Here is a 17,630-nt window from a genome sequence, read left to right as displayed (position 1 = left end):
ATACTTTTCCCTAACAGTTCAATTTATTTTATTTTATTTTGCTTATATTTGGTTAAAGCTGTGACAGACTGCAATTTTTCTGTTTTGCTCAACTGTCCTCTACGTATCTTCTCACTCATGGACTCAGGCTAGGACAGTGGCTGCTATGGAGGACAAGCATGGTCAAGCCCTAAGTCAGGGAGGAGAGCACCTGAGTCCTGCCCATGGGAGCCATGAGTAATGCAGTAAGCATGGGTGGGAGCACATAATCCTATCACAAGGACCGAGCGAGTATCTGGGAGTGAGATTCCAACCAACACCCACTAGCAAATAACTGTTTCTTGTTTCGTTTTCAATCTTTATGATTTCTATTGCTTTTTCTGGTCCTTTGGCAAGCTAACACTTCTACAAGTGTTAAGTTACAGTGGCAGACGTACTGGTCTTGCTCCTGACCTTACCCAGATTGATTTTTGAAGTTTCACAGGTAGCCAGATTGCTTAATGCAGATATTGTTTTGTTTTAATTTTGCTTGTTTTTTTGTTGTTGTTTTTGGTTTTTCGGGGGTTTTTTTGGTACCAGGGATTGAACTTAGGACCTTGTGCTTTTGAGGCAGGCAGCAGAACCACTGAGCTAAATCCCCAGCAACTTGTGTTTTGTAGATTCCCTTCATAAGATTCAAGAGCTTCCCTTCTAATTCTAGTTTATTAGGTTGTTGACTGTTTTAAAAAACATAAATGGATGTTGAGTTCTCAATGCTTTTTCTGCACCAATTGTAATATTTATATATATTTGCTGTTTTGCAACTCTTTTTTGTGTGTGATACTGGGGACTGAATACATATGTTTTAAAAACATATAAATATAAAATTTACATATAGTATATAATTTAAATTTTTAAATATAAAATATAGAAACAGTATATGTAAATTATATTTTTATATATAAATATAATATAAATATGTGGTAAATATATATAAAATAAATATAATACAAATATAATATAAATATTTGAGCCAAGGTCTCACTAAATTGGTAAATTGCCCAGGCTGGGCTCAAACCCGAAATCCTCCTGCCTCAGCCTCCCAGAGTGCTGGGATTATAAGCATGCACCACCATGTCCAGTTTCCTTTAAACTCAGAATGTTAGTAAATTACATACAAAGATTTTCTAACATTAAACCAAATTTGCTCTTTTCAGATATTCCAGACTTGGTCATGACATATTATCTTTTACATACATTGTTGTATTTGGTTGGATAATATTTTATTTGTAACTCTTGCAAAAACATTTATAACGTGATATAATTATCCTTTCACTTTGGTCATCACCTGGTTCTGGCAGCAATTTCATATAGTGATTTGAGGCGCACTTCTTCCAGTTTCATTTTCTGGAGAACTAGTCCTTATTCGAATTTTCTAAATCTTAAATATTTGGTAAAACTTGTCTGTAAAACCATCTGGACCTGTTATCTTTAAGAAAGAATTTTAAAATATGGATTCAATTATTCTTACAGCAATGAAACTATTCAGATTTTCCATTTCTTTCTCTCTCAATATTTTTAGACTCTAAGAGTTTCTCTAACTTCTTATCTGTTCAGCTAATTGATTTTTTAAAAGTTCTTTATTTCAGGATATTGACTCTTTTATATAGTTAGAAATAAAAGTACAAATTTATTTCTTTTTCTCTGGTTTTATTTTTCTTCTTTTCACTTTCTGTGAAAAAACATGCATGCAAATATATGTATTCTTAAAGAATTTATTCATCAGGCTACTTCAAGGTTTTTGGCCTAGCAGAGTTTCAACATTTTCACTTTAAAATGTGGACTATGATCCATACAAAGCGAGGCAAGTTTGTAATGGATCGCTGGCTAGTGGGTCATCTGGTCCAATATCCAGTTGACAGTCCGTTCAAATATGGATTGAAGCCTCTCAAAAATACCAAAGGGACTCCATTTAAAGATGTTTAAAATTCTCCTTATCCCTCTTTCTACATATCTGTCTCCAAAATTTCCATCTCCTCTAAGTTTTTAAATCTCTTTAAATTATCTGAACAGTCTTCTCCCCTCTTCCTCTCTCCCATTCGGGATTGACCCTTTTCTGCTCGATCAGTAGCATGGAACCCACTGCCCTCTCTAGGGAAAACCAAGCATGCAGATCTTGGATCTAGTTAGTCTTGTCCTGTCACTTATTACTGCATTTCAACTCAATGAAAGCCTAGGAAAAGAACTGGGGTTGGTAGCAAGAGAGGTTGAGAATTCTCATACCTCATTAAAACTTTTTCTTCTCACAGATAATATATACTTTGAAAGACTGTAAGGATTGGAAAGGAAAACTGTGGTATCTGTGGTACTGCACTGCCCCTATAAATCTCTGAACCATTATTTCCTCAGTGCAAGACAAAAGGCTCGGAGCCCCAAAATACACTCCAGTTCTGCACTGTGGTTCTATGGTATTAAAATGTGGGAAAGAAATAGTTTCTTGATATCAGAGTTTCGTATGAACAAATATGAAACACGTCCTGTTACCAGATAAACTGTGACAAGGTCCCCCGCTTTCAGTCCCCGTCATCATCACCACCCTCAGAACAGTAGTAATTTACTGGTATCGAGAAATGGGGGTGCAGGGAGGAAAATCTAAAACTGCGGAAGCGGCTTTGGAACTGGGAAAGGGCTAGAGGCCTTAAGAGTTTTGAGGTTCATCCAAGGAGAAACTTGCATTGCTCTGAAGGGACAGTTAAGAGCAATTCTGAGGGCCCAGAGAGAAAAGAGGAGAGCTGCAGATAGTGCCTCGATCTTCTTAAAGAATGTCTAAGTAATCCTGAACAGCAAAGTCCACTGCAATGAAGTCTCAGAAAGAAATGAGGTATAGATTATTGAAAACTGGAGGAAAGGATCCTTGTATAAAGTGGCAAAGAACTTGGCTGAATTATGTTCCTAACTGTGTTTTGTGAAAAGTAAAACTTGTGAGTAATGAAACTGGATATTTAGCTAAAGCTATTTCTAAGCAGGGTCAAAAGTGTAACGTGGTTCCTCTTGATTGCTTATAGTAAAATTCAAGAAGAGAGAAATGATTTAAAGACAGAATTGTTAATCAAAAGGGAAGCAAACTTTAAAAGGCTTAGAAAATCCTCAGGCTGCTCATACTGTAAAGAATGAGAAAGCATTTTGAGAGAAAATACTGACGAGGTGGCCAAATGAACATCTGATAAGGAGCCATCTCAATAGAAACCAGGACCTACTGTCTAAAACAATGGAAGAATGACCACACTTGGTACCAATTTTCTTTAGTCTGTTCAAGCTACTATAACAAAATACTATGAGCTGAGTGGCTTATAAACAACAAAAAAAATTATTTCTTATGGTTCTGGAGGCTGTGAAATCCAAGATTAGCTTACCAGAAGATTCACAGATGGCACCTTCTAGCTGTACCCTCGCCTGGTAGAGGGGGCCAGCTAACTCTCTGTGGTCTGTTTTATAAGAGAATGGATCCCATTTATGAACATTCAACCATCAGGTACCTACCTCCCAAAGGCCTCATCACATTGAAGGCTAAGACCCCAACATACAAATTTGGGGAAGGAACATCCACATTTAAACCATATCAGCACTGTATGTCATACTGTTTGCACATTCCATCCCTCTAGTCACCAATTCATGACATATGGATAAACACAGGAAGAAATTCAAGACAGGCAAGAGACTACAGAAGCCAGGGGGCTGGCTGAGGCAAGAGTTAGAGGAAAGAACTGTTTAACCGGCCAGAATATGGGAGATATGTGAAGAGACACTCTTCTTCCGATAAGCAAGAATATCTTATGTTTAACTGTTGTTCGAAAGTGTTATTTCCAGGCACAAGAATAAGTCCTCACCAAAGTTCCCAATCTTCTCTAAACATTTAGCACAGATTCAACAATATGTTACACAAACTTGTGTTATCTGTATACAAGATCCGATTTATATTGAGAACTCTGGTTTCCTAAAATGTTTTAACTAAGTCTATAACTCAATCACATCTTTCTTCCTCTACATCTTACATTGATCCTACAATTTTTCCTCTGCTTCAAACACCTCCAAATCCTTCAGCTACCAAATGAGTAGCAGGTTCCAAGCTATTCCTTTGATCTCTTGAGAAGGCCAATCCAACCTGTGGCCACCACCACTCAGGCCTGTAGCGCTCCTACAGTAAGGCTCCAGCAGCCTGGCCTATTCTGGAAATCAGGAATAACTAGAAGTATCTAAGAAGAATGACAGTTCTTTGGACACAGGACTTATGCTGTGTTTTTTCATTATGCTTCAATGAATCCAGACTAATTCTGTGTACAAATGGTATCCCACAAACATCCTGAGTGGTGCTCGTGTTAGATTTCCCTAGCCTCTCTTTAGCTAGATGAGGTCCTATGATGAAATACGGCCACAAAGAGAAGTTACAGGATGGGACTTTTAGGAAAATTCCTTATAAAAGGAAGATGGGTAGCTAATGCATGTCCTTTTGCCTTTCTCCTCTTCCTCTTTTCGCTGCCAGAGCACACATGGTTGCTATTGCCCCAACAGCTGTCTTTGACCTAAGGTGATGCACTAAGAATGTAGGAAGAATTATGATTTAAGGCAGCATGATTTAAGACATCACGGCTCTCTGATAAGAGTGGAGCCTTCAGGCCCTCTACACTGCCTATTTTGCAGATTTGCAAAAGAGAAACCTAAAAACTTATGTTGTCCCTTGCTTTTGGAGGTTGCTTTCTGTTACACACAGCCAAACCTAACCCTAACAGATACAAAGGCAATGATCACTGTGGAAGCAGCCTATATCCAGACAATATGGCAGCAGAAGGGTAGATCCCAGCAGCTCAGATTACCTCTTAGGCTTCCTCAGCCTCTAAACTGAGCCCTGAGGGTAGCAGTGATAAGGTAGCAGGGAACTGCCAGCACATATCCTAACTAAGCTAGAGATTCAGTCTTGAACTGTCTTGAGCTGTGCCTCTAAACCAGTGATGGTGAACCTGTCAGAGCTTTCAAGGATACAAACAGCCCACTGTGGCATGCGTGCCATGGGTTCACCACCACTACCCAGACCATCTACCATCTACCCGATATCCAGCAGCCCTGATAATAAAACACTGTCTACAGAAGCCACAAAATGAAGGCCAAGATTAGTCAGGGCCATTTGAAGATATAGAGAATTATTTTAATTTTTAAGTGTTAATACCATTGTACTTATACATCTATTTTTAAATTTTCTTATCTTTTAGAGACAGACTGAGGTATTTATAAATGAAATGATGGCTAGGATTCTCTTCAAAATACTTTGATAGATGAAATCGATGAGGATATAGATGAAACAAGATTGCCCATGAACTGATCATTGTGAATGCTGGGAACACGAGATGCATTATATTACTTTCTACATTTCTTTATTTGAAATTATTCATTTAAATCAAAGAAAAATAAGAGTAGCCCAAAGAGAATTCCACTCCACTGAGGAGGGTCTGGTGGAAGGAGGCTTGGGCCAGAGGCAAGTGCAGTTGAGCAGTGGGTTTTGCTCCTGTGGGAAGTCCACTGACACTATGGTACTCAGCCATTCAAACTCTGGTCTTGCCGGCCTGGCCCATTTGCAACTGTACTGACAGGTGCGAGCCACTTCTGGTCCATCTCTTCCTTCTTGCGGATCATACAAAGGTTCAGTGAGAGCACTGCAAATTCCTCTTCCATCTCCACATTTGCAATGTTAGGGAAAATATCACTTGTCACTGGTAATACTGAGCACTGTTGTAAATTCTATGTGCTGAAACAGCTTTGTGGTCCAAAGTTTATGAAGTATTTCTTCAGAAACATAAACCTTGGTGCAGAGTTTGAAAAGTAACCTCTTTGATGTTGGACAAATAAATGCCTTCATTCTCTGCTGAAGGGAGGGTTAGGGGTCTGCCTTTCTCGTAGATTAGTAGTATGTAGGGTTGAAAAAATATGGTTAACAACCTAAACGGTCAAACGTAGAGTCATGAGTAAGAGAAGGATGGTAGGTTTATACAATGGAATATGCCATAGCTACTAAGAATGTTTATGAATAATTTATAATAGCATGGGAAGGCTTTGTCTCCTATGTTAAATGAAAACATCAGGGCACAAAACTGTTTATTCAACATAATCCCCATAATGTAAAATATACACTGATATGGAAACAAAAGGAAATACTCTCTGTCTTAATTGCCAAGCTGATGAGATGAAAAATTGTTCCTATCCATTTTGTTTTCCTTAGGGTAGATGCAGACCTGGGACACAGGAGACCTGAATTCGAATTTTTTTTTTTTTTTCGTACCGGGGGTTGAACTCGGGACCTTGGGCTTTCCAGGCAGGAGCCAGAACCACTGAGCTAGAGCCCCGGCCCTCCTGAATTAGAATATGAGCATCTTTAAAGCCTAGGTTTTCAGCCAGAGATTCAGCCAGGACCATGGGACAGAATTCAAGGATGTTGTAAACTTGGATTATAAAAACATTTACATCTTGTTGGGTGTGGTGGCACACATCTGTAATCCTAGCACTTGGGAGGCTGAAGCAGGAGGATCGCCATGAGTTTGAGGCCAGCTTGGGGTACATAATGAGTTCATGGTCAGCCTGAACCGAATAGCAAGACCCTGTCTCAAAAAATTTTTACATTTTTATTTTATTATCCTCTAAATAAATTTTTCTGAATCCTTTATTGTGGTAAAATATACATAAAATAAAATTCAGTATTTTAAGTATACATTTTGTTGGCATTGAGTATGCACACTGTTGTGCAACCATTACCAGACCGAAATTTAATATTTTATTTAATTATGAATGCACTCAATGAACTGCAGTAAATTCCCAGTACCTGTGACTCTGACACTCATAGAAATCAAAGTATTTTTCCTATCACATTACGGTCATGACTAGGTATGTTGAAACATCCTTCATGTTCCTCTCGGCTTTGAAATTAGGCTGCTATTAGAACTGCCACAAAATCTTGTTATTTAATGTAAAGTTCCCAGATGACAAAATTGTTCAAAAACTCCTTTAGCCATATTGTAGTATAAAAGTTGTCCTTGGTAATCCTGTGTATTTTATGTATTTAAAAACACTATTTTGCAAAGGAATTGATAAGTTTCAACAGATTGCCAATGGGGTTCACAGGGCAAAAAAAAAAATGAAGAAACCCTCAGCAGATGTGTTCCTGACAGATGGGCTGATTAGGGTGTTAGTTACCCACTACACACAAGAACTGTTCACCGACAGATGTCTTTGGGATCTCAGAATGCTTCCGATTGCTCTGCTCAAGATGGAGCCTAGGACAGTATGACACCACCTCCATCTGCCCATGCATTTTCCCACTGTCTGTATCCCTTAGCAAACAGTATTTGGTGGACCTCAAGAGATATTTGTGAGTAATCGGGAAGTAAATGTTGGAAAGAGATGTGGCAAAGGCACAAACAGGGAAGCCTGATGGGGCCAACAGAGAGCTGGGCTGCTTCGCCCCTAACTTCACAGCCAATCAACATCATGCTCGGGGAAAGAAGCCAGGCACAGAAAAGACAAACCTGCATGATCTTGCTCATATGTGGAATGTGAACAAGTAGGCGCAGAAAGAATGGTGGATGCCAGTGGCTGGAGTCGGGAGATAGAGAAATGTTAAAGGGCACAAAATTTTTCAGTCAGACGGGAGGAATAAGACTGAGAGATCTATTGCACAACGTGGTGACTTTAGTTAATGACAATGTGCTGTATAGTTCAAAATTGCTAAGACCGTGGATTTTAAGTGCTCTTGCAATTGTAAAAGATTATGATGTGAGGTAATACACATGTTAATTAATTTGCTTTAGTCACTCTGCAACATATACATAAACCAAAATATGTTGTACACCATAAACCCATACACTTTTTGTCAATTCAAAGAACTAGTTTTTAAAAACTCAAATCCAGCTGGGGATTTAGCTCAGTGGTTCCACCGCCTGCCTGGCAAGCACAAGGTCCCAAGTTCGATCCCTGGTACCAAAATAAAAATAAATATTAAAAAAATTAAAAATCAAATCCATCAACAAGGTAGGGCAACACCCAGTGAGGAAAACTAGAAGTTTTTTTTAAAAAATGCTATAAGCACTTCTCCAATATACTTTTTATTAAAAACTGGAGAAAGTAACGTGTATGTAATGAGTGGTATAAAGCTTCAGTCTAGCAACAGAGTAGTATGAAAATATATGAGTAGGTTTTAAGAGAATTGGCAAGATCCCTACTCTGCAAACTGGCATCCATTTCCCTAATGTATTTTTTTCTCTCTTAAAAAAATGGGGATTAGGGCCGGGAATTTAGCTCAGTGGTTTCGCTGCCTGCCCTGCAAGTGCAAGGACACGAGTTTGATCCCCAGTACCCCCCCAAAAAAATGGGGATTAGATATGGCACTGGGGACTATATTGGCCATGACCACTATTTGATAATTTTCTGTGCATATAAGAAATTTTCCCCATGCATCCCAAGTTCTATTCAAATGAAAAGATTCTCTACTGTTGATAAACATCTACCTAACCTACAGTCACATTCTCTGAGTCACCATCGATGCCTGCCCCTCACAAGACACCTAGAGAGATGCTCTCAGAAGTCTCTGTGAATCCAAATCCCTGATGTGTGACTGGCCAGGAATGGAGACCTGACTCCTGCCAAGCTGTTATGGTTTATATCTAGATAACCCCAAGAGCCTCATGTGCTCATAGGCCAGGCTTCTGGAAGGCGACTGAACCATGCGGGCTTATAGCAGACGTGCTGTTGGGAAATGGGATCTGGTAAGAAGAGCTGGGTCCCTGGGGACACGGCCTAGAAGGATGTATCTCCCTCCCTGGCTCCTCCCTTCACAGTCAGCTTCCGGTCACTATGACTAGAACAGCTTTCCTCCACCATGCGCCACTGCCCTGCTGTTTCCTGCCTTAGAGTCTGCCAACCACAGACTGAAAACATGAGCTGAAATAAACCTCTCCTTTAAATTGTGGGGTGTCAGGTATTTTGTTCCAGTGACAAGAAAGTAACTAAAACACAAGGCAATCAGATTCTCTCTCTTAGGAATTTGGAACTGAGACATGGCGTTACTCCCTGGTGATCTGAACACTGGAGGTATAAGCTGAGGGATTGTGGGGTACATATGTTTGGAGCTGTGCATGCCGAGGCAGACAGCAACTCAGCCCAGGGCAGGGCATGGGTGTTCAGTGACAAGCAGAGAAAATTCCAGGAGCTCAGTTCCACCTGCTGCCCAGGGTCTGAATCCACATTCTAGAAATCTCCTTTGGGCTGGAACTGGTCTGCATGGGGCCCCAAAGAGCTGGGAGTCTGCACCTATGGAACCCCCAGAGGGCAACTCAGGACCATCCTAGCCCTCTCTTCCCAAATCATCCTCAACACCCCACCAGTCCACTCAGAAAGCAAGCAAGGAGTGGTGGCCCAACCAGCATACCTCGGGTCTGCCGATGCTTCTGCGGACCCGAGCTCCAACCCCTTCAGACTGCTCCCGGCTGAGCACCAAGAGAGTAACCTTCTTCGAGGAGCCCATGTCGAGGTCTACAAAGAGAACTGTCCTGATGCTGAGCTGTAGAGGATGGAGAGCAATTAAAGAAATAACAAAACAGAAGTCATAGGGAGCAGCTATCCAAGGACTACAAAATAAAAGACATTAGAATTAGACTTTCTCAGCATAGTAACAGCTATAATTACTGGGTGCTTATTATGTATAGGCCCCGGATTAAGTGAAAAAAAACAACAGTGACAATGGTGAACGTGTACACTCACTTCCTAGGGCCTGGTACCCCACTGATTATTTACAGTTACCTCATATAATCCTATAGGCATCTTGTACAAGGGCCAGCAGTAACAGCTCTCCTGAGCACTTACTAAGTCCCTCTAATGAGCGTTTCCTCTGCTTTACCTCACTGGACCCTCAGATGTCCCCAGACAACTCCAGTGCCACCCCATAAGGCAGGGTAACAGACTGGGGGAGGGTTTGTGTGGCAACACAGGGAACACAGAAAACCCAAAAAGTCTGTGACTCACCCCAGAACGTGCTGAAGATCTTGGCACTGAAAAGGATCTTGAAGGGTCATGGAATTCCAAGACCCATCTATCCCACAAGTTCAGGGGCAACATTTTAGGCAAGCAACCTTGGAGTTTTCCCATGAAGTCCGCTAAAGCGCAGGCAACTCATGGAGGTGCTGCCCTAGGCGATGCATCTGTATCTCAGGACCCAGCTATATTCAGTTTCTTACTCACAGGTGTTTCCTCTACGAGGGGTCTAAATTCTCCCCATTGGACCATCACCGAACAGATGTAATCGACCGCTTCCCACTTCAAGTGTTTGCAGACAGTAACCCCAACTCCTCAAATCTTTTCTACAAGTGAAATATAACAACTGCCTTCAAAGACTCCCACTGAAACCACAGTTCTATGGCAAGAGGGAGATTCTGGAGCCAAACATCCTAGGATTGCATCCCAGCTTCAGCACATGCCAACCAGTCCTCTGACCTGGGGCTCTGTGCCTCAGTTTCCCCATGTGTAATTGGGAGTAACAGACTGCCTAGCTCAAAGGGGTGCAGTTAGTGTTATGAGAATATTACCAGCTGTTATTCAGAGGGGATCCACCTAGCAATACCCTGCAGTCAGCCAAGGCCTATCCTAAAATGTATCTGCTCTGAATGCATAATTAAGATTTACTGGCTAATGGAGCAGGAGGCAGAGAGGTGAGTTTAATACTTACAGTAGTACAGGCCTGTCAGCATCCACTCACAAGCAACTAGGAAGTATTTTTACCCCCAGCTAGACTAGTCTGGGTCCTCCCAGACCCCACAATTAAATTCTCAGCATGTGAACAACTGATCAGGTATTTATCAGACTTCAGCGCGCTGCAGAAATAAAAGCCGCCTGCCACTTTCACCAAACCTCAGCACGATTTAAGCATCTCTCGCTGTCTCCTCCATGATTCTACAGCCGGCTGGGGGAAGGCAGGACTTTGCAAACAGATCGCCAAAATCCCCCACCCAGCCCACCCCGACGGGGACCCCGGGCACTCACGCGGCGGTGGCAGCGCCCTAGAAGGGGGCTGCGGTGGCACCGGGCGCTTCTGCAGAGGCAGGGGCGCGGGGAGCCGGCTCCGAGCGCGGGGAGGGAGGGTTCACAGGGCCTAGCGCCTCACCGTGACTCAGCTCTTCTCTGCGCTGGCCTCAGGGAGGCGGGGGTCCCTGGGCCTTGGGGGAGAGGGACAGGGGTGCTGGGCAGGGGCGGACACCCTATTTACCCTCGGCGCCGATCCTGTCGCCCCGCCCTGCGCCTCTCTGGGATCAGCTCTGCTGCCCTTTGCTTTGGCCTGGCGCTCCTCCCGGGCCACGCAGAGGAGATGCGCTCCCCGGCCACTGGGGGGCGTGCTGGGCCCCGAGAAGGGTGTAAATTAGAGTTCAACTTTGCTGGGAAACCAGTCTAACTGGAGTCTATTTGTCACTCATCCCGCTGAGCTGGCTGCACGGATTCCAATGCTTCCCCCACTCCTTGCAGGCGCCACTTGATGTGACCTTCAGCAGCCCGCAGGCGGTTCAGATGGCGATGATAGTAAGGCAGTACCAACCTCTGAGGGCAGTAATGAGTTAGGTGAGCCTGCCGTGTCGTAGGCACTGCACAGTTGTCTGCTGAATAAATAAGTCTTCCTGCTGTCGTGGGGTCGGAGGTGAGAACGAGGCAAGAAGCTGACACATTTCTGTTTCTGCCGGAAGAGGAGACACACTGTAGGGGGAGATAGTTGGCCACGAGCTAGACTGTTACCTGAGCCTGGTGGCCTGCAATCCCAGCACTGTAGGAGGCTACAGCTGGAGGGTCACAAGTTCAAGTCCTCCCTGGAAAAAGGGCCAGGGGTGTACGTAGTTCAGGTGAAGGCCCAGGGTTCCATCCCCAGTGCCCAAAACAAATAAGTAAATGAGCTTGGTTGATGTAGGGATACCTTGACCAGGAATTGGAAACTTGCGTTGCACCTGCAGGGAGGCGACCTGGATTACTGCTGGGCCTATGAACCAGAAGTGCAGGTAGGGCTGTGCCTCCTGTTCTGTAAACACGAAAAAGTGCCCGCTTTTGAGAAAGGAAAGAAAGTGGCGCCTCTAAAACAAGGTGAGCAAACTGTATCTGTAAAGGACCAGAGAGTAAATATTTTAGACTTTTCAGGCGGCATAGATTTTCCGTGGAGCCTGCCCCAGTTTACCTTTGCATCAAGGAAACAGACATAAATAAATGGATGTGACTGTATTTCAATAAAGCGTCAATGACAGATACTGAAATCTGAATTCATAGGAGTCATATCATTTTAAATTTATATAATTTTCACTTCTCAGAAAAGGTTATTCTTTCAATCTTTTTATTTCAACCACTTACACTGTAAAAACCATTCTTAGCACTCGGACTATACAAAAATAGGTAACAGGCTACATTTCCACTTGATTCCGCCTCAGTTTGTAAGCTCCTGCTCTAAAGAAAACACAGGTTAGTAGAGGAACAAAGACTTTTTCCTGGGCTCGCTATATACAAGTGGAGCTTAGACTCCCCCCACTTGACTTGGGTCATTCAAGGCTAAATGAGATCATATATGTCAACATTGAAAGTGCCATGGTATAATAAAGTCTTGTCGCTTATCATCATTACAATTACTTGTGCAACTGTCTCCAAGTAAAATAGAAATATGAGCACTGTCCGGCACCCTGCAGTCCTTATAAAATGATTCTGCATTTCCTACCAGAAAACTCAACATTCAGCCAATTGCCTGAGCCTGAAATGCAAGCTCTCCCTCTTGCTCTTTCACTTTGAAACGCTGTGGATCCTGATTCCTAATATCTCTCAATGCATCCAGTCCTTCCCGTTCTGCCCATCTTTTCCAGTAGCTACACCACTCTTCCTGGTCTCAAGCTTGCCACTGGCCTATACATTCTCCAAGTTGTAGGCAAATGGAGTAACAATTAACTAAAATCCTTAGTGGCTTCTTATTACTCTCCAAAGAAAGTTCTGTGGTATCTTCGAACTGGCCTTACCCTTTAATAGCTTGCTTCACGAATAGCTTGCTTAACACACACACACACACACACACACACACACACACACACACACACCATCCCTTCCCACTATGCAGAACTTTTTTTTTAATTCATTAAGTTTATTGGTACATTTTAGATATACAGTACAGTTACATTCATCATTGGGATCTTCTACCTGTACATGATGTATCTTGGTTCTTATTTTTCCCCCTTCCCCTGCCCTCCCTTCACCCCCTCCACCCCTCCCTATTTACAAAGACTTTGTTTCCATTTTTTCATTTTCTCATATTTTTTCCTTTCCCTTCTTTCCTTTCCCCTACCCCTCCCACTTTCCCTAGCCCTTTAGACCTTTTCTTCCTATTTCACAATATCAATTATACATTTTGATCCTTATTTACAGTTTCAGTTTCTCACACCAGAGAAACTATTCAGTATTTACACACGTGTGTCCTATTTATATCACTTAAGAGTATGGCCTCAATGTCCATCCATTTAGCTATAAATGTCTCTAGTTTCTCATTCTTTATGGCCAAGTAGTACTCAATTTTATAGAAAAACCCCATCTTCTTTATCCAGTCTCCAGTTGATGGGCATTTGGGCTGTTTCCAAGTTTTAGCTCTTACAAACTGTGCTGCTATGAACATGGGTGCACATATATCACTGTGGTCTGATTCTTTTAATTCTTTGGGGAAGATCCCCAGCAGGGGAATAGCTGGGTCAAATGGGACTTCCAGTCCTAGTTCTTTGAGGTATCTCCATACTAATTTCCACAGTGGTTGCATCAGTCTACACTCCCACCAGCAGTGGAGCAGGGTTCCTCTTTCCCCACAGCCCCGCCAGCATTTGTTATTGGTTGATTTCATGATAGCAGCCATTCTTTCTGGGGTGAGGTGGAATCTCAGCGTTGTTTTTTTTTTGTTGTTGTTTTTTTGGTGCGGAGGATTGAACTCGGGTCCTTGTGCTTGCACAACTCAGTGTTGTTTCATCTGCATCTCTTAAATGACCAGTGATGTTGAACATTTTTTCATATATTTATTTGCTGCTTTTACTTCGTTGTCTGAGAAGTGTCTGTTCATTTCAAATGCCCAGTTTTGAACTAGGTTTTTTAATTTGGGGGGTCTGATTTTTTTCAGTTCTTTTTTTTTAAAGTGTCAAGTCATTTATTTATTTATTTATTTATTTATTGGTACCGGGGATCAAACTTGGGTCCTTGCGCTTGTGCAGCAGGCAGCAAAACCACTGAGCTAAATCCCCGGCTTTCAGTTCTTTATATATTCTAGATAGTAGTCCTTTGTCTGAGGTACAGCTGCTAAAAATTTTTTTCCCACATTGTAAGTTGTCTCTTAGTTCTGTTGGTGGTTTCTCTTGTAGTGCAGAAGCTTTTTAATAAGGTGAGATCCCCGTTGTTGATTCTTTCTGCTAGTTCCCTTGCTACTGAGGTTTTGTTCATAAAGTCTTTTCCTATGCCAATATCTTCAAGAGTTCTACCTAACTTATCTTCCAGCAAGTTTAGTGTTTCTATTTTAATATTTAGATCTTTCATCCACCTCGATTCTAGTTTAGTGCATGGTGAAAGATAGGGGTCTAGTTTTAATCTCTGGCAGGTTGAAATCCAGTTTTTTCAACACCATTTATTAAAGAGGCTATCTCTCCTCCAGTGAGGATGGTTGGCTCCTTTGTCAAAGATGAGATACCAGTGTATTTTCAATGACACAGAAGCAGATATTCCTCCTCCAAGGCTTCTTAATCTTTCTGACTCCATGAGAAAGAAATCTTCCATTTGGTACTTCTCTGTCTTCAGCACCTCTTTACATTTGCTAATCTCCTTTTTAAGAAAGGGGGGCTGGCCTTGAGCCAGACAGAGAAGGTGGGACCTTCTAGAATTTAATAAGCAAAACAATAAAACATAACCTTACTCTGAGAGTCACCAAGTTTTGCCCTTGTGAGCTGGATACTTTCCTATTCCTTCATTTTAAAAAAGCTTGCTTTTAAAAATGTTTTCTTTGATAGTTTTCCATTTATAGTCATGAAGTTTCCTTTTCAGACAAACTGAAGTAAAAATGTGAATCAGTTTAAAGGACAATATGGCATAAATAGCACATGCCATAAATACGAGGATATGGCAAAAACAAAACAAAATGAATGGCTACGGACTAAGAAGTTAGGGAAGTGCCATCCTAGAACAATGGTCCTGTCTAGAATGTTCTAGGAACATTCTAGAATCATGAGGAAAGGCGCCACTGAACTATTCTGATTTCCTGACCATTGATGAGCTACCTGAACTGTTTAAAAGCTTACCAGAAACATGTTTTCTAAACCCATCCAATCCATCCAAAAGACTTGCAGCAGCTACTAAAATATTCAAAGAAACCACTTCCAACAGTGCTAGGGAGGAAAGGGACCAAGGGCTCCCCGCTCTGTCTGACTGAACTTCCTGTAAGGACGGACAGGCTCATACCTGCTGTCCAATGTAGAAGCCATAGTCAAGGTAGCTAAACGAACACTTGATGTAGCTGGTGCAACTTTTGAATTTTTAAATGAATATAAATTGTAACCGAAATAGCTGCCTGTGGCTGCCGCATGCTGAGAGACGTCCCTATAGGTCTGCCCTGTTCTTTGGGCCCTCCTGGCTATCGGGTTTCCTTCTCTCAGTCCCAGCTCCCACACGGGTGCTCTCACAGCTCTGTGAGAAGGACAGCCAAGACAATCTGACCATACCTCAAGTTCAGTCTCCCGCCTGTTAATATCATCAGTGGATTGATTTAGCTTCTCCAGTTCACCCTGTATCCAGGGGTCCACCTCCTCCTCCTCCTCCAGCCCCTGCTCCATCCCCTCTTCCTCCACCTCCTCCACCTCCTCCTCCTCCTCCTCCTCCTCCTCCTCTGGGTGGCCGGGCGCCCCAGGGGTCGCGGCCTGCGCAGGCTCGCAGGCTCGGTTGGAGGCGCCGCTCCCGCTGTGGATCGCTGGGGGCCTATGCAGAACTTCTTTAAGGCTCTGAATTGTGCCTTCTCCTTGTTGTTAGTTTGTTGTGCCTTTCCCTGGAATTTTCTTCCCTTCTCTTGGATCTGGCCTATCCCTATTCATCTTTCAGCTCTTAGCTTCTATTTCACTCTCTCTCTCTCTCTCTGGGAAGCCATCTATAGCCATCTTCCCAAGTGGCTATATAGAGGAGCCATTTGCCATGACAATCTCCACAGCTACACATTGTTTCCCAGAGCCATTGTATATCATCTTCTGGAAGATTCTATTTTCCTATGATGCCCCAAATAGTATCTCCCATCTTGCAAGCTCTTGTTCTGCAATGTGACCTTGACATTTCATCAAAAGTGGAATTTGTTTCTTTTAATCTTGAGTCTAGGCAGAGCTTGTGGCTGCTTTGACCATTGCAATATGGTGGAAGTGACACGATGCTGGTTCCCAGTGTGGCTCTGAAATGGTCTGGGAGCTTCCACTTCCTGCTTTGTGGAAGCCGGCTACCCTGTAAGAAGAGCAATGACACTGAGATCACGTTTCTGGAAGGGCTTATGCCACATTGAAGAAGCAGCCCTGGAGGACACACCATAGGGAAAAAGAGACAGAGGCCAATGACACTGAAGCACAAGACACAGAAAAGTCATCTTGGAAGTGGATCTTTCACCCACAACTGCTCCAGTGCATGCCATGTGGATAAGACGAGACACCCAGCCTTGTCCTTTCCAACTTCCTGACCCACAAAACTGTGAGCAAACAAAAACATACGCAGTATATTGTGGGTATTTAGTTTTGCAATAATAGACACTGGAAAATATGCTTTTATGTGAGAAGAGCAAAGAGATAGGTTTTCAAAGCTCTCTGGGCCAATAATAAACTTTAAAATATTTTTCCTTTCTGAAACTGGATATGTCCATTTAAATTATTACCCAGGCAACTGGCCTTTGAACAAGATAAACAATTTCTAAACTGGACTTTAGAAATTAAATGTTGCAACCCATTGGCCACTGTGGTAAGCACATGTCTCAAAAGGCTCCTCTGTTACAAGTAGCATTTACAAGGAAAACCTTACAGTAACAGAAAACAAGAGGGAATGGCTTAGCTGGTCATTTTTCCCACCTCTATACTGTATTTGCAATATTTTGGGGGATGCTTCAGTTCCAACACCTTTCAGCATGTCCTCGGGGACTCAAAATCCCCTCCACTCTGCAGCCATCACAGAAGTGAGAGCTTAGTTGGTCACTGGTAGAAGCTAAATTCAAGGGTGTGCATGGTCAGGGCACAGCCCAGAATTCCATTTGCAGGTCTCCTTAAAAATAAAAAAGTACAGGTCTGAAAAGCTACATGGTTTAAAATGAATTAGAACAAAAGTGGAAGGGGGAGAATTTTTACAACTGGAATAGAGGGCATATGGTTTCCCTATCACAGGGTCCATTAGTGAGAAGAGAAATGTGACGCTGAACATGGAGCTTTGAGCCCTTTTCACCCTGTCACTGGAAATGAGGATGGAGATGCAGAGCAGGCCGCTGGATATACGGCCATCGGTCACCCTTGGAATTCTGATGAACATAAAAGAAAAACGTCATGCTGATATGGAATGAGCAGAGCATTTCTTAAATCATTCCAAATGACTCT

The 17,630-nt window shown here is 42.6% G+C and overlaps 2 protein-coding genes across 13 annotated transcripts in view; one reads left to right on the top strand and one right to left on the bottom strand.

Annotated features, from left to right (window-relative positions):
- Pir (pirin) overlaps positions 1–11,382 on the bottom strand; it is a 104,542-nt gene extending 93,160 nt beyond the window's left edge. For 2 of the 8 annotated variants that reach the window (XM_004866094.4, XM_004866098.4), the window contains exons 1-2: positions 11,032–11,308; positions 9,425–9,556 (exon numbers count right to left, since the gene is read on the bottom strand). In XM_004866094.4, the coding sequence (XP_004866151.1) occupies positions 9,425–9,520 (96 nt within the window). In that variant the 5' untranslated portion in view covers positions 9,521–9,556; positions 11,032–11,308. Of the gene's footprint in view, positions 1–9,424; positions 9,557–11,031 lie in introns of all 8 variants that reach the window. The other 6 variants (XM_004866096.4, XM_021245379.2, XM_021245381.2 and 3 more) reach the window with 6 other exon arrangements.
- The window catches only part of Bmx (BMX non-receptor tyrosine kinase), an 80,969-nt gene that overhangs the window by 11,514 nt on the left and 51,825 nt on the right, over positions 1–17,630 (top strand). The window lies entirely within an intron of this gene.

This window comes from Heterocephalus glaber, unplaced genomic scaffold (assembly GCF_053883595.1).
Source record: "Heterocephalus glaber isolate CG9 unplaced genomic scaffold, H.glaber_assembly_v1.0 deba00001594, whole genome shotgun sequence".
NCBI classification, from domain to species: domain Eukaryota; kingdom Metazoa; phylum Chordata; class Mammalia; order Rodentia; family Bathyergidae; genus Heterocephalus; species Heterocephalus glaber.
The sequence above is the reverse complement of the archived record's forward strand: the minus strand, read 5'-3'. Positions and strand labels throughout refer to the sequence as shown.